Here is a 26,736-nt window from a genome sequence, read left to right as displayed (position 1 = left end):
CAGAGGCGGCAGTGTTGCTTGCCGCTTCCTCTCCTTTAACTGCTTGTGTGTGTGGGACAGAAACAGGAAGCAGAGGGCAGGTTCTGAACACGCCGACTTCCTGAGTGACGTCAAATGTAGCCGCGGATGTCTGCGACGTTGAGTCTTCCTCTGTTTCAGCCGACCCGCATGAAGCCTCCCACTCACCCTCTTTCTCAGTCCCCCTCTCGTCGCACCTGTCCACATCCATCCGAGCGCTGTTGCTGTCTGCAGCAGCCCTGCTCCCTTCACCACCCTCAGCATCCCTCTGTCGTAACTTTTCGAGCTCCCTCTGACGGATTTTCTCTCGCAGGGACTCGACGCGGCTCAAAGGTTTTCCAATCCTCCAGCTGTCCCGTCTTTCCACCGCTTGTCCTCCTTCCCAGTCTTGTCCCTCGCTTGGTTTTTTTCTGTCCAACATTTCCTCGGCGACATAAAACACAGTCCTGGGGATCTGAATCTCCAGAGGGCCAGTAAGTGCCATTTTTTTAGGCGAACGAGGGGTCACATCATGTACGACGTTCTCAGAACTGCTTTGTCCCTCCGGTGTGGTCATTTCCTGAGCAGGCCTACAAACTCTTTCACTGTTATAAACAGTTGTGTCACCTATTCTTTCTATTTTACTTATCAGCTCATCTGTGTGCTGGGACAAAACACAGTGCGCCAGGTAAGCCCCACGTGATCCCGTAATGCCCCAGTCTGGCTTTTTTTGTTGGGCTCTATCTGTCACTGTGCAGAGTAAACTAGAGCACTCTGCGAAGGTTGAATCGTGACTGCAGTGACTTTCTGCAGAGGAGCACGCATTGACCGCCTCTGTTGATGTAGTAGCGACATAACTGCGTTCAGTTAGAACGCTGCTGTCAGGTCCACATTCAGTTGTATTACAAAGTTGAGACTCAGCTATCTCTGCGTTCTGCCCCCTCTCTATGCTGCGCTTGTTTTCTCTCTCTGCTCTCGCTCGACCGTCCTGCCGGATCGGCACTCTTCTTGCAAACGATATTCCCTCTGTGTTTTTAACAGATGCCACTGTAAACCCCTTGTCTCCATCTGCGTCCACCACCTTCTCGGCCGCCCTCTTATCAGCAGGATCAACTTTTTTGGCTTCATTTCTATGCTTGAAACATGTTTCTGCCTCACTTCTCCTCTTCTCATTCTCGCTTTTTACGTCTCTATGCTTTCCCAAGTGGTCTTTGTCCAAAAGCCGAGCACATCCAAGTTTAATATTTGCCGTGGTTTCTTTCTTTAAGGATGCCACGTCAACCCACGGTGTGACGCTCCTGTCTGAATGTGTCCTCTCACGCATTTTCCTCTCGTACGACCCCTCGTCGTCTACGCCGTTCTCCTTGGTGCTGACGACTCGGTCAGAAAAGCTAAATGACCGTTTGGGAACACCTTTCAAGAGTGTGTTTTTCCCATCTGCCTTCATCTCCTCATGTTCTTGTTCATCTTGATCACCTAAGTATTTACAGCTCCCTGGCTGCATGAAGTTATCAGAGCTCTTGGATCGAGACGGGGGCTTGGGGTGCTCTCCAAATCTACTCAGCAGCTGGCTCACTCTCCCTCCTCTTTCGATGAAGACGTTATCTTCCAAACTGTCCTTCCTGTCATCTTTATTAATAACTGTAGCCTGGCCCCACGGCCTTTCTTTCTCTTTTTCTTTCAGCCAGGACATGTCAGTCCTCACCTCCCTGCCAGCACTCTCCCGCCTAACTTCTCCACTGCACTTCATCTCTCCCTCCTCTCTTCCTTTCCCTCCTGCACCCATGTCTTCTGGGCTAGCCGAGGGCTTTATGATCAAAACCTCAGAGGCTCGGATCTCAGTGACGCTTCCTCCACCAGCTAGGATCTCCCTCAGGTCCATCTTCATTCCTCTCTTCCCCTGATGGTCCTCCTCAGTCCTTTCCCTTTCCCTCTCAGCCTCCCTCCATCTAGTTCTCCTCTCATCACTGCCTGTCCTGTCTTGCTCAATAATGATGATGTTGTCAGCTCGGATGGTCCTGAGACAAGGTCCGAGGGGGGAATACAAAGCCAGCTGTTGTTGAATATCTTTTTCTTCTGTGTCTTTTCTTATTTTGGGGAATTCCTGATCCTTTGCTGAATCCTTAACAGATTCTTTGCACTGGCCTTTGGCTTTTTCACATCTCTCTCTGCTGTGTTCTCTTCCCTGACTCCTGTCCCTGCTCCTGTCTTTTTCCCGTCCCTCGCTCAAATCCCTAAACCTTTCTATTTTCAGCTCTATATCACGTCCTCTTGCTGGTTCTTCATCTTGACCTCTGGGGCTCAGTGTGTCTTGCTCCTTATCCTTCACTTCTGGCTCACTCCCAACTTCCACATCCCTGCCTTTCCTCCACACACTCTGTGTGCGAATGAATGGGTTTTCATGCACTGGGACAATCGTTTCTACAGACACCTGACTCACTAGTTTGGACTCTGCGTCGAGCCAAAGCCCAGGATCTGGACTAAGCGAAGGCTCACTTCCAAGATTAACAGTTACAGAGCTGTCAGTGTCACTCAGGCCATCAGAGGGAGATCTGACATCAACTTGCAGCAGACAGATATCCCTCTCCCTCTCCCTGTCACCTAAACTGTCCTGCTTGGCCTTCCTCCGCTGGATGATCCCACGCTTCCAAGCAGGCATGTTAGCAAACTTTTGCTCCTCTTCTTTTTCCCTCCTGTCTCGCTCCTCCTCCTCTCTCCTCTTTCTCTCCAGAAGGAGTTGCTTCCATTCTGGCAGAGAGGAGACAGACATAACAGAAAAGGTGCTCGTTTTCGTTGTTTTTTTTAAAGTCACCGGTCCTCTTCAGAGCTTCTGGCAAATTTCTGCAACAAAAGAGGTGATAAAAATCAGTTTTCTGTTGTAATGAATAAAAATGTAAATCACACAAATTCCACAAAGTTTGCAGTTCTTATAATAGCAAACAAATCACCCACTTATATCGTTTATTTATCTATTTATAGCCTGCAGTCGAGGGCTTATGATACATCTTTTACGCACAATTACGCACGATAATTATGCAACTTCACTTGTATCACGTTATAACATTCTCTCTTCTATTCTGTATTAATAATGTACAAAACCTTTCAGTTGCACCTACCAAAGTACCAGTCTTTCCAAAAAATATGCCAGTGTCCACCTCGACTTTACATCTCCATTCGTGCGTAAAGCGCTCCGATGCGCGACGGGGAAATCTCCTTCGCCGGTAACGAGCAGATTAATCTATGCTGTCAAAAAAGAAAGCTTTTAAAACGCTGTCAAATCACATCCAGACACCCGACTATCCATCGGAGGACAAAAACAACTCCGTCCGTCGGTATGGTAGTAAATATTTCCAGCTTCAGAGCCGCAGTCTCTAATCCGATAATTACGTCCAATTCCCTCAGGAGAGTTTAGTGGCACACACCATATTGTCGGACCTAAGAAAAGGCGTTTAAAGTACGTGGCCGTCTGCCCGGCCAAACAACCTCCCCTTCCTCCCTCCTCCTCCTCCTCCTCCTCCTCCCTATTCCACCTCCGTCTCATCCCTGCGTCCCGCAGACATAATTGGAACGGAGGTGCACAGTTTACCTGACACAGAAAGCTCAGCTCTCTTGGATATTGCAGTATGATAACAAACATCAGGCTTCTTGGATCGCAGGATCCAATTGCTGACAATTTGCGCAAAAGACTTTGACTTCAGGGAATAGAAAAACTGGTCAGGGACCACCAGTTAAACAAAAACCTGCAATAATACCATTTCTGTTAAATAGATAAATAACCTTAATTGAGACGATGCAAAACTTTTCTCGTTATGCACAATGATCTTTATTGTGAAAAGTGCTTATAAATAAAATATATCAATATTATAACTGTGGGGACAAATCATTAGTAGAACAGTAAAAAAACAAACGCACTACAGTGAATTTCAAATGTTCTTCTCTTAATCTTTGAAAGAAAAATAGATTTTGCTTTACACACACGCGCGCGCGCACACACACACACACACACCATAAAATATACTTCTACACAACTAATGACTCCTGTTGCCATGCTGACTCACGCTCAAAAAAATAATGTAGCAAAAGACTCAAAAACTATCTTTGAAAATAAAAAACACAACAGATACAACAAATCATATTTTCCCTGGCAGTCCTAATAAGCTTCTCGATATAATGGGTTATTTGAATAATTGAGCAAGATAAATCCTAGTTTGTTGATGTTATTGCTCTCAACAAAGTGTAGAAAATCCATATTCATATTATCAAACATTCCATAATGCAGCGAGACTTTAAAATAGGTCAAATACAGTGTTAATGTGGAAAGTAGCAGCCTGTTTTTCACATAACAATTAAAATCAAATACATGATATTTTAATAGACATGGGCTGCAGACATCAGGCTCATTAGAAAATCCTCCTTGAGATCAATTTTCAGACATAAATTCAGCAGGACGCGGTCGCCCTCCCTTGTCCTCTTGGCTCTCCGCGGAGTCTGTGCTGCCTCGTCGCGTCTCTCTGAAGAGCTGCACCTTGCTGTGAAACTGCACACACAGATACGCTAAATCCTGTTTGTCCAGAGAGTGTGCCAGGGCCAGGTAGGTGGACAGCGTGGCCGCCAGCAGCAGCCTGTCCAGGGATAAAGCCGGGAGCAGCCACAGCACCACGCCCAGCTCCAGGCACACCGGGTGGCGCAGGTGAGCCAGGAGTCGCTGGGCCCCCGGAGGCTTGTGGGACAGTGGATCCCCCAAACCCAGACACTCGTAATACAACTAGGGGTGGGGACACAGTGGAGGGAAGTCCAAGAGTCAGTCAAATCATGCTAGAAGTGAACTCATTTGCTTATTGAAATATTGAAAAATTTATCATTTTAAATTGTGTTTAATAATGTGAGATTCTCTCTATAAGGCTCGTTGGATGTTTATATCTCACCTGCACATCTGTTCTGTTGGATTATTTGTGCAAAATATTTGAAATAAACGAGTTACATTTAACCATTTGTATATTTCTAATTTTCTACTTAAATTACATGCATGAACAAGAAATGTTGAAAATGAGTCAACTTAATCTGAAATTCAGTTCACTTCTGGAAACCAAAGCACATCCTTACCTGCTTGATTCCCAGCAGTTCTGGGTAATCAAAGATCATTAGGATGCTGCAGATGATGGCCCAGCAGAGGAAATGCAGTGTGAAACAGAGCAGGGGGAACCAGACGCTCCACGGTGCCTGATCCACTGACCACAGACAGGGGGCGCCAGTCACTGGCTGCCAATAATGCATCAAGATCTGCCACAGGAAGGAGGATAACAACAATGCATGGTGAACCTTTCACAACATACTCAGGAATGGTGTGCAGCTCTACCTGGAGGGCCAGTGCGGTAGTGAAGCAGTATGCTGTCCTGTTCAGGGCCCCCAGCACTGACTGCAGAGCTTGTTTGACAGGAGACCAAGCCAACAGGCTGTGCTGGGCTATGAAGAGAGCCAGTAGCCCCACGTCCACCAGCAGAGACCCGAGGACCGAGCTGTCCCGCAGGGCCTCTGACCATGGGATGGAGTCTGCAACAGAGCAGAAAGGTCACTCTAAAACTTGTGGTAACGGTGTCAGGACACAAGTCAAACCAACATTTAAAAAATACTGGCAATGGAAAAACAATCTACAAAGCCATGAACTTAATATATTTTTTCATTTATTCTTGCATGCCTAAGTCATTTAGTTCAGTTTATTGTTAATAACAAGCATAGAAATAAGATTTTCATATATTTGTCACTTCCTATGCAGTATCAAATGCTGTTTGCTGCAGTCTGTTCATGCTCATGAAGAGTTTGCAGTCCTTAAATGTCTTGCTCAGGTCAGATTATAAAAATAACTAATCAAGTCAATGAGACCAGAATAACTTATGTGCACCAACAGTTGACTCCAAAATAACTGATGCAACTTCAGCTGACCTGCTAATGTGTAACCTACCTACACATTACTTTCTATTCAGAATTATTATTAAATAAATCAGACGGGTTGTTTTTTTTTTTTTTTTATAAAAGTGGTAACGCTAAGTGAACTGTAACCAATGGGCAGGCACTGGAAGATAATGAGAACAGACGAGTACTGTTAACAGGCACTGTAGCGTTACAAGTGTGATGAATGTGTCTTTCGGCTTAATGAAAGTGCAAAACAAAACTGTGTTGAAGTTGAAAAAATCTGATTTAATGCGCATATTTTCTGGACTATATTAATATTGCACAATTGACAACCTAAAACGTTCAAACAAAAAAAAAGAAATGAAAAAAAGTTGTGCGCCCAACGTGGGGCTCGAACCCACGACCTCTGAGGTTAAGAGCCTCATGTTCTACCGACTGAGCTAGCCGGGCAGATGGGCGCCCGGAGAAAGTTTGTGATATGAAGAACGTCACAATAGTTGTGCGAGTGATGCTTTTTCCGCGATATGTTAGTCTCCTAAACATTACAAGTTTACAAATTATATTGAAGAAAACATTTATTTGTTTGACGGCAGCATCAATCTGCTGCATAGACAGCTCTCGTGAACTGATCAAACCTCTGCTTGCCGCATGCACGCTCCGGTTCGGCTCCTACCTTGACACAGCGTCGTCTCTCCGGTAATGTTATGATAAATGGCTCGAAACGACAAAAAGCGAATGAAATCCGCCCCGGATATGAAAACAAACGCAAAGTTGAGCAGGGAAACGGCGCAGAGAGCCCAGCCACGGACCGTGATTGACGCCATTTCAATCAGCTTTTATCTTCTTCATTTGACTTGTTGCAACAGTTCCGGGAGGAAACTTTTTTTTTTTTTTTTTTTTTCCTATTTTTTTCGCGGTCGTACCAGGTGTGGACGCACGGTGGCACTGCAACGTACCAAAACTGACCCTGTTGCAGGATTCAGGTCATCCTTTTTGACTCAAAACAGTGTGACCTTGGAAAATAAGGTTAATGCAGAGAATATTAGGATTGACGCTAATCCACACATTAATTTAAAAACTATAGTAAATTCACCACATAAAAGATCAAAAGATATGAGTGCGCAGGTTCAAATCCTGCATACAGTGGGATATATTCAGCATGAGACTATACAAGTTTATTCAGAAAGTTGCAATGACTTGTAATGCCAACTTTGGTACAAGAGTGACCGAGTTGTCATTGTTGCTTACAACTTCAGACCTCCATTTACTATGAACAGTGAAGAATGAAGTGAAGGTTGTGTGCATATCCTGTGAAACACATTATTAGACTGATTGTTCTTATTATAATAAATTAAAAGAAACATTTATTTTTAGGTTGATCATGGCTTTGAGGTACAAACTCATCCTCTGTCACCATCATTTGAATTAAATGAAAAACAACATGCTGGATTGTCAGATGTGAATTTATATAGGATACAAAATAAAATGTGCAAAGCTCAACAAAGTCATGAACACTGACTTGTTGTCTTGTGTTTAAATGAGCTCCACTTCACCCTTGTAGCACTCTACGTGATAATTTCTGTTCAGTGTTGCCACTCGAATTGACTCCGTTGACCCCTGAAATGTAGAAAAGTCGTTACAAAGATCAGCCAGAACGACTAAACAATTTGCAGTGACGACTGCGAAGGTGACCTCAGTTGGCATTATGGGCATCCCGCAGGCGGCACAGCGAGGAGCCTGGACCCTGAAACCACAGAAACTTGAAAGGTCACGCGGGTGTGACGCGTCTCCTGCGTAGGCCTGCCCCCGCTGGGTTTTCTTCTTTCTTCTCTCTCACCGTGCACCAAAGGGCGTGGCGTTCACAGATCCCACACACTCACCTGTGGTAGTCGCTGACACAGTAAACTCTGCAGTGCGAGTCCACGGCGAATGGCTGACCCTCCAGATTCTGTCCGCAGACGACGCAGCGAAAACAGGACGGGTGGTAAGACTTTCCACGGGCCTGCAGGACCTGAGGACGTAAAACGAGCTCCCGTCTCACAACGACGTTAAACAACATGCGCGTGTGTGGAAACAAACAGAAACTGCACCAACCAGGTCTGTGACTACGTCACCACAGACGCCACACGCTTCTTTGGAAAGATGAGCTGCCGAGAACTGCAATGGAAAAAAAATTGAATCAACAAATAGCTTGATTTCTATCACGTTTTTTTTTCCATCCGTGAAAAGAGGAAATGGAGAACGGGTTTGAGTACCGTACATGTTTTATGGACTGTTGGAGGAAAGTGGAGCATCCAAACTCCACACAGAAATGAGAGTGCTGACCGTGCCACTACCCCACTGTGCCGTGTAAGCAAAGTGTAAGACGCTCACCAAGAAGTCGTCCTCACAATAGATTTGCCCCGACGCAGTGAAAAATGGTTTGCCACTCAGAATCTTACCTGTGATCAAACAAAATATAGACAAAAGGACTATTAAAGGAACTCATTTCAAATACATCTTCGATTTTAGTTCTAAAAACCTTTGCTGAGTGTGATGCATTGGATCGTATTCCGTGTCATATATTGTTAAATATCTAAAAAGAGTTAGTCAATGTAAATCCCCACATGTATTTTCCATCATTTCTCTCTTATCAGCAGTGAAACGGCTTTATTTTGTCAGAGTTCAATGAGAATCAATTGCCTTACAGTAATATTTAGGACGTATAAATACACGTGCAATGTGTACGACGACGATATTGCAGACACGCGGCAGAACTCACTGCAAACGCTGCAGGTGAAGCACGTGCTGTGGAACAAATGTCCCATCGCCCGGCAGGCTGTCCCCTCACCGTACACAGCTTTACTGCACCGCGTACAACTCCCTGAATACGGAGAAGACACAAAAGAGACGTGAAGCCCGATCTCCTCTCCATTCAATGAAAAGCGACTGCAGTGGCAGGGACAGGGTGAATAATAGTGCTCAGGTCTATTGTGTAGAACAATTCATATTTTGAGTCTTCCACTCTTACCAAAGTACAGACCGGCACCGTCCATCTCCTCCAGCACTTTCCCCCCGGTCGCCTGGAGCCTCCAGTACGACTGTCTGCGGGTCTAATTTTATGTGCGCTTCAGACAGCTGTAAGGGGAGCCGCTCTCTGGGTTTATGGGTGTAGCACACGATGCTTTTGGTCTCACCGGGCAGGGAGTCTCCAGACCCCCTGACTCCTCGAAGGTGGCTGCTGAGGAGTGGGCGGCAACAGGCAAGGAGATTAAAATCACCATCAGGCATTTTTTACACACTCATTTGGGCGGCTCGTCCAATTTTCACGTGAGGGGGAACTCAATAGAAAAAAAAACTTGATGACAAATAAGGGGTGCCTAAATTCAGAATGTTGCTTTATTAAAATCACTTTATTTCACATAGAGCATAATATGATCTCTGTTGGGCCAGACCATTAATATTAAGCCTATAAATACTAAGAAATCTCTTTACCATCTATCTATCTATCTATCTATCTATCTATCTATCTATCTATCTATCTATCTATCTATCTATCTATCTATCTATCTATCTATCGAATATGCATTTGTAGGATGAGCAGCAAAGCTGAGTATGTGGCTCTAATTCTACAATTACTGTAAAAGCTTGTTTCTACTTTGTGTTGTTGGATGAGTTTGAAGAAACACAATCGGACAAAGCAGGAAGCGGTTTAAGCATTTACTCATTATTGACCTGGAGCTTCCTCTTATCGTTTATCGTCTGTTCCTGCCTCCTTGTGGTCTCATCAGTGTTTTCCAATATATGAATCATTCCAACCAGACCAGACCCGCCCAAATAGCATTCAGAAGCAAAGTGGTAGTTATGTATGCAGACACTGTTGCCAAACACACGTGTTATTTACTCAAAATTCTATATATTCACCTTTTACTTTCCCCCATTTCATCTCTTTGAATCCCTGACTGAGCATGTTCCTGTATTTGGACCCTCATTGTCCACAAATGTCAAACAAAACACAAACAGTTCAGAGTTCCAGTTTGTCATCTGCTGCCGTGACACATTGGCCGTGTATCAGTTGAGGAACTTCTGCCGTGACGCTCTTGTGCAGCACATGTTTTGGCTGTCCCTGATCTACAGTTACACTTGCAGGGGAGGGGAAGTCTGACAGCTGCTGATTCTTCACTGAGGTCCCTTGTTGAGACGCTGCTGCCTGACTTCGCCACACCGCCCACTCTGCATGCTGTCAGACTGGTTTCAGCTAAAAACCTGAGAGTCGCCTTTTATATCCACATCTGGGTTTCCGGTTTGTGTTTTGGGGACGAGTGACCTTCCTGGGTGAAAACCACATGAGGCAGTTTTGTTTAAGTGCATTCACGACAGTGGACTTGATTTGGATGAACTAGTTTGACTTCAGAATATATTTTTAGACGCTTATAATTGTGTTAATTCTAATAGAGGGGGGAAAAAAACTAATAAAAGCTTGATCAAATATAGTTGATGAAGAAAAGTAAAAAAAAAAAATGCAGCACAGTTGCGTATTTGACACTGATCGAGCCCTCAGGTATGTTTCTGTACAGGAATGTCAGCCTTATGAGACATGTGGAGGCAGGAGGGAGCCTCCGCAACACTACGAGTGTTTTTAGTTTTTTTTTACAGACCTGCCAGAAACACAATCAGCCACATTTTCATCATCATTTTACCACGAGAAACAAATACGCAGATGGATTACTGGCACAATCTGATATTTCAACGTTTGCATTTTTAATTGCTTTCCATTTATTGCTTATGGGAACTTTTAATTAGCTTTGCACTAAATTACATTTTGTACCTGTTGCTTATTGCTGCAACGTAATATGATTCATAGAGTAATCAGGATGCATTGGTGCACAGTGCTATAGTTATTTGATCGTGTTGAGATCTCCTCCGTGAGCTGTTTCCACACCCTTTGCTTCATTTTGTGGGGACACACAGCGCGGTGCCAACAATCTTTGGCATGTTTGGCTGCTTATAAATAGGGCGCCCATTGTGCTGCAGCAAAAAAGGGGAGTCACATGAGGACGTCTCCATCAAAAGAGGGGGAAAAAAGGGTCCACACTGTCTGTGGCCATGGAGCGGCGGTTGAAGCCTCTCGACTCAAAGGTACGAGGGCTCCTCTCCTGAATCCTGGCCGTCAAGTTGGAACAGGTAACCGTGACCTACCTGCGGTCCACGCCCTCCTCCTCCTCCTGCCGCGCAGCGCTTTGCGCGCAACGCGGCGCGCAGCAGCAGCGCAGGTAACAAGCGGAGCAGGAAGTGCCTGCTGAGCTGACAGGAACGTTGCTGTTGTTTGGAACGTGAGTTGAAAAAATGCGGCCGTGTGTCTAAGGAAAAGTGGGACCTCAACGTTTTCTTTCTTTCTTTTTTTTTTTTTGTTTGCCAGTTTTTGTTTTTAATCAGTCATTTGGTGACCATGCGGATCCGCGCAGCCCGCGCGCTCTGGGGACTTTTGCTCCTGACATCTTTGGATATATCAGGTGAGACAACAACGTCTTTCAACAGGAAACAGGTCCATCTATGGTGTGATCATCTCAAAAGCTTCCTACTATTTTAATAAAATAGTTGGCTTGATTTCACTTCTGTGCCAGTTTGATTTCAATAAATACACGTTGAACTGGAACCCGAGCACCGTGTAAATAAATAACCAAGATAAGGGAGGACATCTCGGCAAGCTTCAGCACATTTTCAGTGTCAATGAAACAACTACTGTCCTCACATCCAGACCTCCATTTTCAAAAGGTTTATGAGGCATTTATGGAGCTTCCTGGAGGCATGAATTCATCACGACCTCATTAATGATTGACCAACAATCTGCTGCTCAACCATGAATCTGCTGGGCTTTTTTTTTTTTTTTTTAATTAGATCGTATTTTATACCAAACTCTATGATTTCTTCTCCACTTGCTTTCTTGGGGAGGAATAAGCAGCATTAGGATTTAAAACGGCTTAGCGTGATCTTTGGGGAAATTAAACAGTTCTGCTTCTCTTAACGTTTTGAACCGTGTGACATCCTCCACACACCCTTTTATTTACTGTCACAAGAAGCCCCCCCCCCCCCCCCTCATCTGCAATTCAACCCAAAATGCTGCTTTCAAGTTCTTGTAAGTTCAGGCTGCATATTCCAGGTTACTTTTTTTTTTAAAGGTTTTAAGGCTTGAAGCTTCCTACACAAACGGTTAAAAGCAATTACATCGAGTGTTTTCATTCAAAAGAAGAGGGAGTTTGTTTCATAATGACTGCTTTGGGAGTGGCCTTTAGCTCAGATTTATTAGAGGAGCACTCCATAAACGTACTTTATGGTTTTACTCTTCATTTAAGATTGTGTGTCTTCCACAGTATTTCTGGGTCATTTGCAGGACTTCTGGTGGACATAAACAAAGCTGGATGGCAGGAGCTCTGTGGTTCATTCAGGGATTAATTGGGAGATTGTAGATCAAATGAGGTGGTGTTTTGTATTTTGGCACTGCTAATCCTATATCCTATAATAAACATGTATTGAATACTAAACTGGCACCACTGCTAACAACATTTCTCTGATTTGCTTCGTGATGAAGTTTACTCTCAGACTTTCTCCACTGGGGAGATCAATAAGGAGTACAATACTGAACTTTACAGCAACTTTTTTTTCTTTTCAATAGCCTATTACATGGCTGCAGTGCTGTGCTCATCAGGAGCTGAGGCCAACTTTCGCATCTAAAATGAAGATAAAATAACATGACGTATCCCACGTCGGCTGATTGTTCTCAGATTTGCTGATTAATTTCTCCTCAGTGAAAATAAAAACAGCAATTGAGCTGTTGAGAGGCTAGTTTAGGCTCCAACCGTCTCCTTTCACAATTATATGCAGATAAGAAAAGCTCCTCGTTTGAGATGAATGAGCTGCTTTCACATTGGGCTCCACGTCTCTCAACCAAGAATAGATTTTGAAGCTGCGGAGGCCGCGAGATCGCCAACACTGGTCAGAAAAGTGTGGTCTGGTCGGATGAATCTCGTGGTTTGTTGAGGCACACAGATGGAACGGTCAGAATTTGACCCCAGCTTCTTAATCCCAGCTGGTGGTGTAACTGTGTGGAAGGTCCGTTAAATATGAACTCATTCTCTTCTGAATTCAGACGCTCATCTGAGTAATGTTGCAGGCCATCTGCAGCAGTTAATGGTCACAGTTCCAATCTTCCAGCAGCTGCTTCCAATGTAACGAGGCTCGTTATCTTTTTTAGGCTTTATTCCATCACACAAACAAATCTAATCTTAGAGACACAATCTAAGCGAATGTTATACTGAATCAAACAACAAAAGAGTTTGTGTGAGACTGTTAGAAGTAAGGGGACATCTCTCGATACCGTTCCTGCCCTCAGGTGTTGTACAAACATCAATTTAGGAGCTGCTCCTTTTCCTCAGTGAAAGTTAACATTGCATCTGCGAGTTACCAAACAGGAATGAAATTATGTCAACTTTGAGGTAAAAGTCACGAAATCAGTTATAATCCACTGATTGAAAGCAAAAAAAAATTATAATGAAGCCTTTTTGAGTTGGATGAATGTAGATAAACACATCATAGTTTATCATTAATAGTGCTCAAATATCATTACAACAATAGTTTTATCTGAGAGAAAAACATATTCATGTAGAGCAAAAAAAATCACCTGGGGGAAGAAAGGAAAAAAAAAATGAAATCATGAAAGCAGGTGCTTGTGTTTTTTAAAAAACTGGTTCTGCGTCTTTCAACCACAAAATGACTCCCAGTCATGAGAATGAACTGTCTTTGGTCTGTACACACTGACTGGGCTGTAGGAGGAACACCGGTACTGAGGTGAGCGCTGTGATCCATCAATCTCTCTCCTCAGGGTGCCTGCAGGTGACGGTGCGACCAGACAAAGGTTCAACAGTGTCGGTGTCCTCCACGCTGCCGGGTCAGTGTGCGGTGTGCACGGTCGGTGGAGTGAACGACACGGACGTCTCCTGCCAAACCTTCCTCCCTCTGCTCCCCGAAGTGGAGGTCAAGCTGCTGCTCAACTGCTCGCAGCCGATCGAGTCCTCGTACACCGTGAACCTCGTTCGTATTCTCGGTGAGTCTGCAGATCAGGATTTAGTTGGAACACTCCGCGCTGTCGAGACTCAAGTTCCTCGTGGGTCTGTTTAAGTGCCCGGATCCAGTGTTGGATGAGGGTTCACCCTGAAAAAGGAGGAATTATGAGTGTCAAGCTGCTTGCACTGAACAGCCACTTTTAGAGCGCAGGCCATTTATTAGCACAGAGTGGCTTTATTCTGAAAAATAACGTTCTACTGAAGCCAGCTTGATTTATATTCCCACTGTGATAATATATAAAAGGGTAACAGCCACTGCTCGGAGTAATGAACTGACTGGCACTTAAGAGTTGAAAATAAATGGGAAACGGGCTCGAGTTAATATACTGCGAAGTTTATTATCCGTTTGACTAAATCCTCCAATTGAGAGGTCGCATTGCCTCCTGCAATCCGGTCCAATCAGATTGACCCAAGCACATCCAAAAGAAGTGTTTACATGACATGATTTCAGCCATTTCTACACTTAATCTGATCGTATTTAATTTATGTAAATAGTGCAACTATTAGACACATTAAACATGCAACCTTCATGAGAAGCAGGCTGGAATCTGTATTTGCTGAAAGAATCCAGCAGAAAAAAATATTAATATTATTATTATTATTTTTATTATTATCTTGTTTTGATTGTAAACAATCTCTAGCTAACTTTAAGAATTGTATTTCGGTACTCTAAAGCCAAGATTAACCGAATCTAGGGAATGTAAATCACTTTTTATTGATGGAAATTCAAATGTGCCGTTCATTTTGCACTTTGTTTGCATTCCCGCTTCAAGATCAGCTGTTAAATCCTCATATGGATCACAAGTAATCTAATTGGACAAATTCAAATTATGTCATGAAAACACTTATTTATTTGCATTGGTATTGTTTGATTGACATTATGCTCAGAGGAGGCAGTGTTATCCTGTTTAAGATCCGATCTGAGTCCATTTAAATTACAGCTGAGATTACTTCCCACTGTTTGGAGCCTTTGTGCGTCTCTGTTATGTATCATCATCACCATGTGACTCTTCACGCATCTTCACGTGTTTTGAGAAAAAAAAAAAAAAGGCAGTGGAAAAACCCAAATGCTTCTAAACATCCTGATCACAGGATGAGATGACAATATTTTTCAATGGAAACTCAAAACGAAACATAAGATTGATTTGTTTGCTCGCCCAGGTAAAGCTGTATGGGATTGATCCAGCGACTGAATCTTTGAATCCGCAAAACGAATCGCCTCATTTGGGGTTCACGTAAATGTGAAAATCTGACCTCTTAATCATAAAAAAAAAATCTAATAAATCCAGTCGTTCAAGCTGGAGATGAAACAAATAATCCTCCAGCTCTCGTTGTTTTAGCTTTTTGTTCCTATAGAGCGGAATATTACATCAACAATGCCTCAAACTGTGCTCCTTTTCCCCATCTTTAATTAATTCTGTAATCCAGAGTGCACTAAAGACACTTGCAGCCCCGGGACAGTCGAAGCTCAAACGTCCATCCTGCCCGAGCTGAGCCGGGTCTTCTACTGGGAGCTGACGGCACCCGAGAAGACGGCCGTGAGTCTGGACGTCCTCGGGGAGGGACTGGTGCAGACGTCGCAGCCCTGCCCTGATGGGATTCAGTACTTGGTGACCGCGTCCGGAACCAGCGTCCAGGACCCGACCGTGTACTGTCGAGGAGGTTCTGTGACTCGTCTGGAGCTGTACGATCAAGGCGTCGTGTCTATGAAAGCCGCTCCGAAAGCTCAGCTGGACGCCGTGTTGTTTCAGGCCTCGGCTGGACCACTGAGTAAGAACAAATACTTCTCTAAGAAAGTCCGTAAAACAAGTATATGTGAAGCTGTCCCAGCTGTCAAACCTTTGAAGTCCACTTCAATATTAGAATTATACCCTCACAAGTCTGCATTCATTCATAAAAATGCACAAAACAATAATTTTGGAGAAAAATAAACTAGCAAATTCCCATAATAAAGATTTGCAGTTGTTTTTTATTGTACGCTACTGCCTCTAAAGGAGCTGTTTCGCTCACATTGAGTTGCACTATCAATATTTACCATATTTATAATTGTGTTGCTTGTTCATAACCTTGTTTTTTTTAATTTAAAGAAATCTTTGATTTGCTTTCTCTTTCTTTTTCCCTTCTCTTGATTGGATGGAAGGTTTTTAGGCAGACCTTCAGTACGGGTGTTAGTTTGGAGGGACGACTGTGTAAAGTATAAATTGAAAAGGGAATTTTGATTTATTTTTATGTATTCACTTAAATACTTTATTTACTTAATGCCATTTCGCAAGCGTTCAATGAGAAAGTTGATACAATGAGTGTTTGACTGTTAACTGTATGACGTTTTTATATATGTTGTTTGTATCGAGTAAACTCATGAAATCTGGATATACGGTAAATCAAATGTTATGGGACTGAGAGAAAAGCACTTTTCCTCATTAAATCTTTAATCCTCACGCTGGGCTAACAAGCTGCTGATCTTTTGCATCAGATGGACGAACACAAGAACCACATTGTTTTCACCAGCTTTCAGTCAGCGGAGTACATCGACACATTTCCATTGATTCTTTCTCTCTCTCTCTCTATTTCAGAGGGCCGAACCATCGTTGTGACCATCGACTCGGGCACCACAGTGGTCCTGAGCCGGGACCTGCAGGGTCCACAGTGTGACGTCTGCACCAACACCGGCTCCACTCCTGACTGCAGCTCGAAAGAAAAGACGCTGACCAACGTTGAGCAGCTCTCCGTGGAGTTCAGCTGCAAAACACCCGAAGAAGTGTTCAGTGTGAAGATGAATAAGAAGAAAATCGGTGAGTGAGCCGAGGTGGGGTGACAAAGCAAACTAAAAATAAACCAATTACTTCAGCCTTTCTTGAGTGTCACATTATTATTATTATTATTTTTTTTTTTTTACTTTGCTCTTTCTAAGTGAAATTGAAATAAGGATGACTTCCCCTCTCTCAGAATGCACTCAGAGCTCGTGCACGCCCGCCGCAGCTGAAGTCGACCCCGACCTCTTCAAAGACTTCAAACGAACCATGACGTGGGTCGTCGGTGTGCCGGACAGGACCGAATTAAATCTGCACTTTCCCGGTGACGGACTGAGGGACGTTTCCGCAGAAGAAAACTGCCAAGACGGGTATCGGTACACCCTGAGCACCACTACAAACGACGGGAGCGTCAAAACCAACAGCTACTGCAAAGGAGGGACGGTGTCCCACCTGGACCTGCTCAGAGCCACGACTGTGACTGTGGACGCTCCCAAAGGAGGAGAGGTGGAGAAGACGGTGTTCAGCATTAGAGCGGCACGGAGAGGTGAGCGTCTGAAAAATCCAGTGTGATGGATGAACTGCTACGGCAAACTCCCTTGCTTCTGTGTTCATTTCTATTTTAATCGTTTATTTGAGTATCACAATTTGCTCTTCTATTGTTTTATTTCATAAAAAGCCACAAGACATCACAAATACAACATAAAGATGGCACCTCATACTAAATTATTATCCACTGGCATTTAATTTGATAATGAAATCGTGGCTATAGTTCAGCTCTTATCTCCAGCACTCTGCGAGCCCGAGTTAGATAAAGCTTTGTTCCCGTTTTAGCCAGCAGGATGATGTCTGTGACCCCTGACCCCGACACCATCATCACCATCAGCCGGATGAGCGAGGAGCCGGACTGCAGCGTGTGCGTCGACCAGCCGCCCAATCAGAAGTGCAACCCTCGGTATCTGCAACTGAGGGACCCCCGCAACACGTCGGTGGAATTCACCTGCCCACAGCCTCAGGACGTCTTCACCGTGGAGATCAACAGAGAAATCGGTACGAAGAGCGACGGGATGGGACGAGACGATAACGTGACTTAAATAGCCTGTTAAATTTTTTATGAAAAATCTGATGGCGCCCAAAGTCGTTTTCTAATTTATGATTGAGCAAGTCGGGATTGCAACCGCTTCAGCTCCTGTTGATGCATTATATTTATTAAAAAAAAACACGAAACAAATATATCTAACGATCTCAGTGAAGATCAGAGTGTTTTATATATAGCGTTTTGTCAGTTGCGTGTTGGTGCAGTTTGTTGCTCCTTCACCAGAATATCGGCAAGCTTGAAGCCTTTATGAATGGAGTTTGCACTTTCTCCCTTTAATTCAGTCTCCTCCCACAGTCTAAAAACATTAATCTGAGATAAATTCACTCTATGTCTGTCCTTTTGACCACAGTCAGCTGGTTAACCCGGTAAAAAGTTAAATTTTATAGTGTTAAAAAGGATCAACACGCAACTTTCGCAAACCTTTTGAGCATTTTGCTTGAACTTTTTTTTGAATGACATCTCATATTTGTTGTGTTTCTCCGTCTCCAGACTGCACAGACGCCTCCTCCTGCTCCAGTGACGTCGTTCAAGCGGAGACTTCTCTGTTCCCGGACTTTAACCGGACCTTCAGCTGGGACCTGAAGGTCGTCTCCACCCGCGCGTTCCAGCTGGACTTCCCCGAATCGGGAATGCGTCAGATTTCCAACGAGGAGACGTGTCCGGACGAGCACACGTACTCTCTCATCGTCTATGTGCGCACCGGTCCGGTGAACGTCGGCACTTTTTGCAAAGGCGGCGTCGTGAGCTCCATCTTGGCTCTCTACAAGGGCCGCGTCAACCTGCAGGTTCCTGGTTACGCCAAGCTGAACCCGGTCAACTTTAAACTTAAAGTTGGACCCGAGACGAACAGTGAGTCAAACATTTGCTGTATCTTCTAGTGGAATGGACCACAACGTAATAAACGGCATGAAAATGTGCATCTAAAACAAGTTTGTGGTCTTTTTATGTCAAACATTGGCAGAAATAACTTAATTTTGATTATTAGATGCCATGTTTGCGTGTTTTTAACCCCAGTTTTCTCCGATCCTTTGTCCTCAGAATTGGCCATGGTGAAAGTCAACCTGCCGCGCGGCGTGTCACACACTGAACTCATCACACCCAACTACCCGGGAGATTTCCCCGACATCCAGCAGATGAGTTGGGACTTTGCGGTTCCCGGCATGCACAACTACAGCGTGCAGTTTGTGGATCACACGGAGCCGGAGTGCCTGACCGGCGACGTGTCGGTGGAGTACGAGAGGGAGGACAAGAAGACGACGGCCAAGCTGACGCTGACCGACGGCCAGCCGGAGCATCAGCAGGGCAACTTCAAGATGCTGCTGAGCAACTGTGAGACCAACACGACGCTGCCGGGACTCGCGCTCAAGTACAGAGTGTCTCTGATGAGGAGCGGCCATCCAGGTGCGGCACTATCGCACATCATATTATTGTTTTTAATCGGACTGCATGAGATTTCTCTGTGCTTCCCTGCAGTCTTTTATCATCCTATTGTTTTGTTATCTGTTGTCAGATTTTTACATCCTATTGTTATATTAATCGATCTTTAATTGTAAGATAAATCAAATTGTGTTCATCAATCGTATTCACTCCTTACTGATAAAAGTAGAGGAGATGCAGTAACGTGTTTATTCACGGATGGTGAAATGATGAAATATTCTGTGTTTTACAGTTCTGTGCGCGGTGGATCTGACGAAGCAAAAAGGAGTGTCTGTGCAGCTGCAGAAGGTCGGCTCTGACCCGTACTGTGAAATGAGCGTTAACTCCGAAGTTAAAAATGAGATCTTTATAGCTGCTGGCTCGACAGCCAAGCTCTCCTTCCTCGACTGTCCAGCTGAGGACGTCCGTCTCACTGCCAGTGAAGTTATCGGTAACGTGTATTGTTGTTGCTCTCTGAAATCCATATTTTCTTAGTTAAATTGTGAGTTCACAAAATTGAACTTTGTTGTACTCGAGCCACACCTGACGCGGATACACATGTCGACTTGACATTTCGTGTCTTCCAGAGTGCCAGAATGTGGCGTCGTGTCCTTCGTCGGTCCTCACCATCCCCACGCTGGTTTCCTGTTTACGGATGCCCCTGCACAGCTTCACCTGGCGCATCAACATCCCTCAAAGTGGCACGGTGGACCTGGCCTCCCCCGCCGGGACTCTCAAACAGTCCGTTCCAGGCCAGGAGTGTGACCCGGCTTTCTCACTGCACGTGGCCGAGGGCGACGGGTTCCCTGTTGGAGATTTCTGCGCCAATGGCACCGTTCAGAAAGTTCAAGTGCACGCCAACGTCTCCGTCACTGTTGCAGCGCGCGACTTCAGCAAAGTCAAGGGGCCGTTCCTCAATGTCACCGTCAGTCAGGAGATCCCAGGTGGGAAATCGCTTCCTGTCTGTCTCGATCTCCATGTTTTCTTAATGAAAGCTTATCAATGAATAGGACCGTGCTGCAGGCTGCAAGTCCACACAGGGGCACTGTTGCACCGTGCATGTATTTGTTAAAATTCACACACAGCAGTCAGTTTTAAAGATCACATTTTTTTATTTCCCTTTCCCATTTAAGAGGCCATTATTTACAGAGTGAACCCAAACCCGACGTCCCCGACCCTCCTGGCGACGCCCAACTGGCCGCAAGGCATGAAGCCCTTCTCCACCGTCTCCTGGATCGTCGCCGTGCCGAGCCAGCACAAGGCGCGGCTGCATTTCGTCAACGTCAGCCAGCCCAAGTGTGAGGACAGACACACCGCCATCAGCGTCAAGCTGCTGGAGAGCGAGGAGGAGATGATGAGCCGCAGGGAGGACCAGGAGGTGGAGGACCTGCTGGTGCCCGGCAGTTTCTACCTCAACATGTCCAACTGCGTCATCGAGGACGGCCACTTCGGTGCAGTCGCCAAAATCACCATGGAGAAGAGCTCCAGTAAGGAACCATCAGTTAGAAGTTGTGATTCTTCTGGGAAAATGTTATGTTTAAGGTTTCGCCGTGACACATGGACGACAGTATCTCGGCCATGATTCATCAACAACATGCTTCTCAACCACTGACATGATGTTAATGCGCCTGCATGGAGCTTTTCTACATTTGAATCAAAATCCACACACTTCATATTTCCCACTTTCTAATGCAGTCAGCTTTACAGTATCTCAGGGAATATTTACAGTTAATGTCCAGTTAAACTGTGTCCAATGGAAGATGGATACACAAAAAAACATAACTGGGTTTTGACTTGTCCTGCTCACAGATCTCATCGCCATCGCTCTCGGGATCGCAGGAGCAGTTCTGCTTGCTCTGATTGTGTTGGGTCTCGTTTGTTTCTTCATAAAGTGAGTACAGATTCCAGCCCTGTCGATGATAAAATCGTAGTGTATGAGCTATTAAAACATACCATATAGCACTTGTGAAAAAGGTGAAAATGTGACTTAAGACTGAAAAGCTTTGTTTGTAGCTGCGGTTGAAAGGCTTTCTAAATTATTTGAGCAGCATTAGTGTGACTTAGAAATTGACGAAAGTTGTAGATGTGGAGCCCCTTGAGGGCTTTACTTCAAATTTGACCCATTTTATTCTCGATATTCACTCTCCCTCAAAGATAAACTGAAATGTTCAATTTAACATGCAACAATGGTCAAATTCATCCACTGTGACCTCAAGTTGGATCCATTTTTGTGAATTATTACTGGTTAATATGATTAGTTACAACACCCAGTCTGGTCTGTGAGTGAATATAACTGACAGTTGGTGATTCTGGTGAACACATGATAGTTTTTATTGCATTTTGTTAGAAATAACAGCTAAACACTAAACTCATTAATTATAACAATTTCCTCCATCTAAGATAGATTTGCTGCTTATTTATGGCCGGTTGTCATCTCTTTCCATAGGAAAAAGCAAAAAGAGAAAAAGAACAAACAGCCATCCATTTACATCGGCCAAGGCAGCTTCCGCCCGGGTGACAGGTACTTCTCCAAAACCCGATCCGACAACGAATCCCACGTCTACGACTCCATCGACGACACGATGGTGTACGGTCACCTGCTGCCCGACTCCAGCTACGCCGACAGCCTGTCGGACCACTACAAGGGCAATCAGCCGGACAGCTATCACACCTTCACGGGCACCGCCAACAAGACCATGCCCATAATCAAAGAGCCGGACCCGGAGCCCGAGGTGGACGGCTTCAGCTCCTTCCTGTCCCCCTCGGACAGCTTCATGCCGCCGCGTCCGCGCACCCCCATCAGCCGGCAGGACAGTCTGGGCTTCCAGGACAGCCGGATGGTGGACAACGAACTCTACACGTTCAAGAGCACGGGGGACATGAACACCATCCGCCTCTCCGCTGCCGACCTGGAGCCACAGCCGCCAGTAACGGAGGATTCCTTGTAGTGAGTTTGGACCCGATCCGAGTGACGGACTGCTGTTACCGCCCTGTCGTCACGGCGCCGAACCTCCGCTGGCGGTCCCGACGCGAGCGTCTGCGCCTCAGTAGCACTTGGAGAACCCGAGTTTTGATGATTTCAAGACGTGATCGTCTTGTCGGATGTCGGACGGGCTTCAGGAGAGGAAGCTGTGAAATGTGTGTTTTTTTTGTTGTTGTTTTTTTTAAAGGAATACTTTTAGATGATATTTTTTGCTGAGAGTCAGATGAGAAGGACGGCAGATAGATGGTTGATTTCGGCACGGCCACATAAGACTTACCAAATAGCATGTTATTGATATTTAATCCTGACGTTGTCTCAGTCAACACTCTGATGTTGATTAAATAGCACATAACATGCTAATTAGTGAGCGTTAAATACACTCGTAGGAAGATTCACAAACTTTCTGTTCGTGTTTTTGCTGAACTGATATCAGTATCTTCTGTTGTTGATCTTTTCATGCAACTCTGAGCAGGAAAGCTTAAAAAAAAAAAACCCAACTTGTTTAACCATCTCTTCAATGTTTAATTAGTTTTGTGTAACTGCCCGTGTGGCATCGTTTTACAAGCAGGGACCACAAACGAATGGACAAATGCATCTGTTCAGAGTTTTTAAAGTGTTTTTATATTGTTGACTTTTTCAGTTGTAAATAGAATTTAGGATTTTCTTTTCTTTTTGCAATAAATTGGAGGAAATTGTTTGGTGGTGATATTTAATTTCTCTGTAAGGCTTCAACGCTGACCACTTTTTTTTTTTTTTTTTTGCATCATGGATGGTTAAAAATGATTCAACCGCAGGAACTCCAGCCATGAAAAACAGTGCAAAGGAGGAGTGGAAGGACTGCAGACTTTCCATGTTTACCATGGAAAAGTGTGTTGTGCTGGAAACAACAAATCCACAAGCCAGGATTACAGGGTCACATTTCAAAAGCTGCAGGCTTCGGATTTTTAAACAAAGTCGACAGTTTCTTGGGCTTTTCGGGAACAATGTGGATTAAATTGGTGTGGGATTTTTTTTGAGAGTGTGATGACAAGTATGATAGCTTTGATAAGTACCTTGAGAAAACACACACACACGTGGAGAGGAAAACATAAACAGCTTAGAAAAGGCCCACGAACACTGATTCCACCCTTTCGACGTTTTTGCTGTGAGTGCTAAACACTGCATCACAGAAATGTAGATTGAACTTTTGAACGTTGAAGTCTATAAATATATCCCTTTGCATGCAAACTATGCAAATAAACCTTGCAAATGAATGGCAATTTGACCAATGAATACTTACCTCTACATCATAATGTGTTATTTCCATAAGAGGACACTTGATATGACTGTTTAATAACAGGGTAATGTGGAATATATTATTCATTACATTCTTTCAGTATGTATGCTTCAGCCAGATGCACTAAGTTGGAGAAAGAGATCCTTCACAAAGGCCTAAATAAGGTTGTTCATGGTATTTTATTGAATACCACAAAATGGCTTTACGCCACCCAATTAGCCACTGTGGCTTGTGTATCACAGATTTTTGCTTGATATCAAAACAAAAGCTTCTACAGTCATCTTTTTACGCTCACTTGCTGAAAATGTACATTTAAATTTCAGCTGGTCAGCGCAATTCATAAACCACATCTTTTTCTCAAAGAAATGACAGCAGAGGAATATTGATTCGTAGTTTATTGATTTTACAGAATACATCAGGCTAGACGTTATAGGTAACTACAAGACTGGCATACTGCAGTAAATGAAGACTTGAGCAACTTTGAATATAATGTCATGTTTGGGACTCCATGTGGGTCTCAATAGAGTATTTAGGATGTTTAAACCAGTGGTTCTCAACCAGCGTGACAAGGAGCTGCAGTAGTAGAGGTGTAGATAAAAACAAATTTCACTTTGGTGAACGGTGCCGGCACCCGCGCACATTTATCGTGACAGTATCGGTAATCTGATCCGCGAGAATCCAAGACGTCAGGTTTTTTTGTGTTCAGTTTTAAAAGAAAAAAAAAATATACAAGAAGATTCTGTTTGCTTTTCTCTAAACTGGACTCTGTTCTTCTCGACTTTTCTGTGACCACAAAGAACCATGCAAATGACACACCACTACATCATTTTTGTCAAAAAAAATAAAAATACAACTTTATGTGAGTCAATCAGACTTTGGTCCAGTTGGGAACCACTGGCTCAAACTCCAAGCAGGCAAAGTGGCGATGCAGAAAGAACACACACACGCGCACACGTAAAGCAGCGTTGACCAAGCGCAGTCTGAAGTTTGTGATCAAACGATGTTGAACTGGCAGACGGAGGGCCGACTCTCACGACAGTTCTCGTCCAACCACTTCCCGGAAACGGACAGGGCGGCGCAGTTCTGGGACTGGCCGCCGTCCGGCTGGGGGGACCCGGAGTTGGACGTGTCCCAGTTTCTGTACGTGACGGCGAGGCCGGTCTGGTCCACCCAGGTGCCCTCGGTCATCATGTCGTTGATGCCCAGCCACACCTGCTCGCCTGAACCGATGCTCTGGAGAACGTAGTCCCGGAGCCGGTCGTTCTCCTCTTTGGTCATGGGGGCGCTCAGGACGCCGCCCAGGGCGTTGCAGTCCTCGCTGGCGGCGTGGTAACGTTTGCTCACTGGGTCGGCCAGGAAACACTTGCCATTGATCTTTACACCTTTCAAACAAACTGAAGAAGAGAATTAATGCGGCAGATGATTAGACGCTGGAACCAAAACATGTTTTCTTTCTGCAAATGTTTAGTTCTTAATCGAGCGGCAGGTCCCGTCTGTGGCGCAGGTTTTCATTTGAGGGAACGACAGAATGTAATTTTTCTGACCAGCAGGTCAGACAAGGGTTTCCCATGTGTTCTCCAGCTTAGGAAACACATGCATTTTCAAAGACTACACATGTATGCCATCTGTTCTTATTTTAAAGAGGAGCATAGTTGAACAATATTGCTTCCAACTTGAGCACATGTTTCTCGCCCCAAACAATAATTCACATCAGACAAAAATTTTATATATATATATATATATATATATATATATATATATATATATATATATATATATATATATATATATATATATATATATATATATATATATATATATATATATATATATATATATATTCACAGTTTTAGATTAAGGTTAAAGTCCTACGAAAAGTTTCAGATTGTTCTGAGGCAATGACACTGAGATAACTCTTTGAGAAGATATTCATCTTCTTTACTGCCTTGTCCAACCAACCGAGGGTCACATGATGTTTTCTGGCACTGTGGAAGAAAACAAGAGTAGAAAAGCCACACATGCACAAAGGGAACATGCAAACCCCCACAGACACTCCTTCCAAGCCTGACCTGGACTCAAAATGCTTCAATCTCACTATTTTAGGGAAATCAGTTCGTTTTGGTTTTATCCAGAAAGTAAAATCCCATTTTAACTGTTTTTTTTTTCTTTCTCCATCTTAGTAGATATGAGATTTACCTGTCTGCAGGGCCTGCTGCTCCTTCAGGAGGTTGAGCTCCTGGATGATACCGTCAACCTGTCTCTGCAGTGCCTCAATCGCAGGATCCCTAGTTGCATCTTATCGCAGAGACGTGAGAAAATTCAGTTAAAAGAAAGAAAATGCATTCAGTTAATCCCATTCTTCGTTGATGTGGTGATGTTTTGGGGGTGCGTTCTTCATTTACCTTTTTTCGCGGGCTTCTTCCTGGGTGAGGTCTGCGAAAACGACAAGCTTGCGAGCAGAAGTACTCCCAGCAGCGCACACACTCCTCTGAACTCCATGGCTTAGACCTGCTGAAAACGAGGCTGGTCCAACGTGGACGCTTGCAATTTATCCTTCTCCCTCACCCTCCCTCCCTCTCTCTGTTTACCCCTCTCACACCCTCCCTCTCATCCATTTCAAAAGGGAAAAATACTGCAGAGGCCGTCCTCAGGAAGTCTCTCATCTGGCTGAGAGCTGACCAGAGCCAAGCAGGTGTTAGACCAGCAGACAGGGCGAGACTGTGTGAAGCACTCATGACATAACGCTACTGGAGCTTTCATCCAGGTGTGTTTAAAAGAAATAAATAAACACTTTCTTTCACTGCCCCCCAAATAATGGGCTTTCTTTCCCAGAATTTGGCCGACAGGTGTCTGGAAAAATCCAACTTCCAGGCGTTTGTGCGACACAAAAAATGGAAAACTCTGCACTGCTATCACTCGATAGACGAGGTTTAAAAAGGGTTTTCATGACTGAATAGGGTGAAAAGGGTGTTTGTTTTGGACCTGTGTTTTTACCCGCCTGCACACACACACACACCCATCCACTTTCTGAGGGAAGAGTGGAAAACATCCAGAGTCACATCTGTTCTCTCTGCAAGACTCTTCCACTTTACTCAGACCTCAGCTTGACACGTGGCAAAGCCACAGACACCGAGTGACCAAACTAATCCAGAGCAGCGCTGGTTTAAAGGATCCGTCGTCAGCACACTTTTAAAGAGTTTTGTACT

The 26,736-nt window shown here is 44.4% G+C and overlaps 3 protein-coding genes across 4 annotated transcripts; 1 reads left to right on the top strand and 2 right to left on the bottom strand.

Annotated features, from left to right (window-relative positions):
• Window positions 1-3,806: 3,806 nt before the first annotated feature.
• LOC308145105 (nurim-like) lies at window positions 3,807-9,014 on the bottom strand. Of its 2 annotated transcripts, XM_080516444.1 has the most exons (8): window positions 8,918-9,014; window positions 8,669-8,770; window positions 8,281-8,348; window positions 8,002-8,064; window positions 7,788-7,918; window positions 7,600-7,651; window positions 7,427-7,524; window positions 5,421-5,547 (listed from the first exon to the last, which is right to left on the bottom strand). In XM_080516444.1, exons 1-7 carry the CDS (start codon window positions 8,940-8,942, stop codon window positions 7,441-7,443), a joined length of 525 nt encoding a protein of 174 aa, XP_080372570.1. In that variant the 5' UTR covers window positions 8,943-9,014; the 3' UTR covers window positions 5,421-5,547; window positions 7,427-7,440. The 2 variants fall into 2 exon arrangements, with proteins under 2 accessions (XP_080372569.1, XP_080372570.1); XM_080516443.1 differs by lacking the exons at window positions 7,427-7,524; window positions 7,600-7,651; window positions 7,788-7,918; ... (2 more) ...; window positions 8,669-8,770; window positions 8,918-9,014 and adding exons at window positions 3,807-4,762; window positions 5,101-5,277; window positions 6,581-6,774 and having other exon boundaries at window positions 5,354-5,547.
• Window positions 9,015-11,275: 2,261 nt separating this feature from the next.
• On the top strand, window positions 11,276-22,924 carry cdcp1b (CUB domain containing protein 1b). Its single transcript, XM_080515625.1, has 13 exons — window positions 11,276-11,399; window positions 13,766-13,987; window positions 15,435-15,776; window positions 16,580-16,798; window positions 16,953-17,303; window positions 17,591-17,806; window positions 18,345-18,704; window positions 18,894-19,256; window positions 19,525-19,722; window positions 19,859-20,215; window positions 20,405-20,758; window positions 21,081-21,162; window positions 21,718-22,924. The coding sequence occupies exons 1-13, from the start codon at window positions 11,336-11,338 to the stop codon at window positions 22,217-22,219; spliced, it is 3,630 nt and encodes a 1,209-aa protein (XP_080371751.1). The 5' UTR covers window positions 11,276-11,335; the 3' UTR covers window positions 22,220-22,924.
• A 983-nt stretch (window positions 22,925-23,907) lies between these two features.
• LOC308144557 (tetranectin-like) lies at window positions 23,908-26,076 on the bottom strand. Its single transcript, XM_080515692.1, has 3 exons — window positions 25,933-26,076; window positions 25,727-25,825; window positions 23,908-24,924 (listed from the first exon to the last, which is right to left on the bottom strand). Exons 1-3 carry the CDS (start codon window positions 26,027-26,029, stop codon window positions 24,524-24,526), a joined length of 597 nt encoding a protein of 198 aa, XP_080371818.1. The 5' UTR covers window positions 26,030-26,076; the 3' UTR covers window positions 23,908-24,523.
• Window positions 26,077-26,736: the final 660 nt, after the last annotated feature.

This window comes from Blennius ocellaris, assembly GCF_963422515.1.
Source record: "Blennius ocellaris genome assembly, chromosome: 20".
Lineage (NCBI taxonomy): Eukaryota > Metazoa > Chordata > Actinopteri > Blenniiformes > Blenniidae > Blennius > Blennius ocellaris.
Note: the sequence above shows the minus strand (reverse complement) of the source record. Positions and strands in the feature narration are given on the sequence as shown.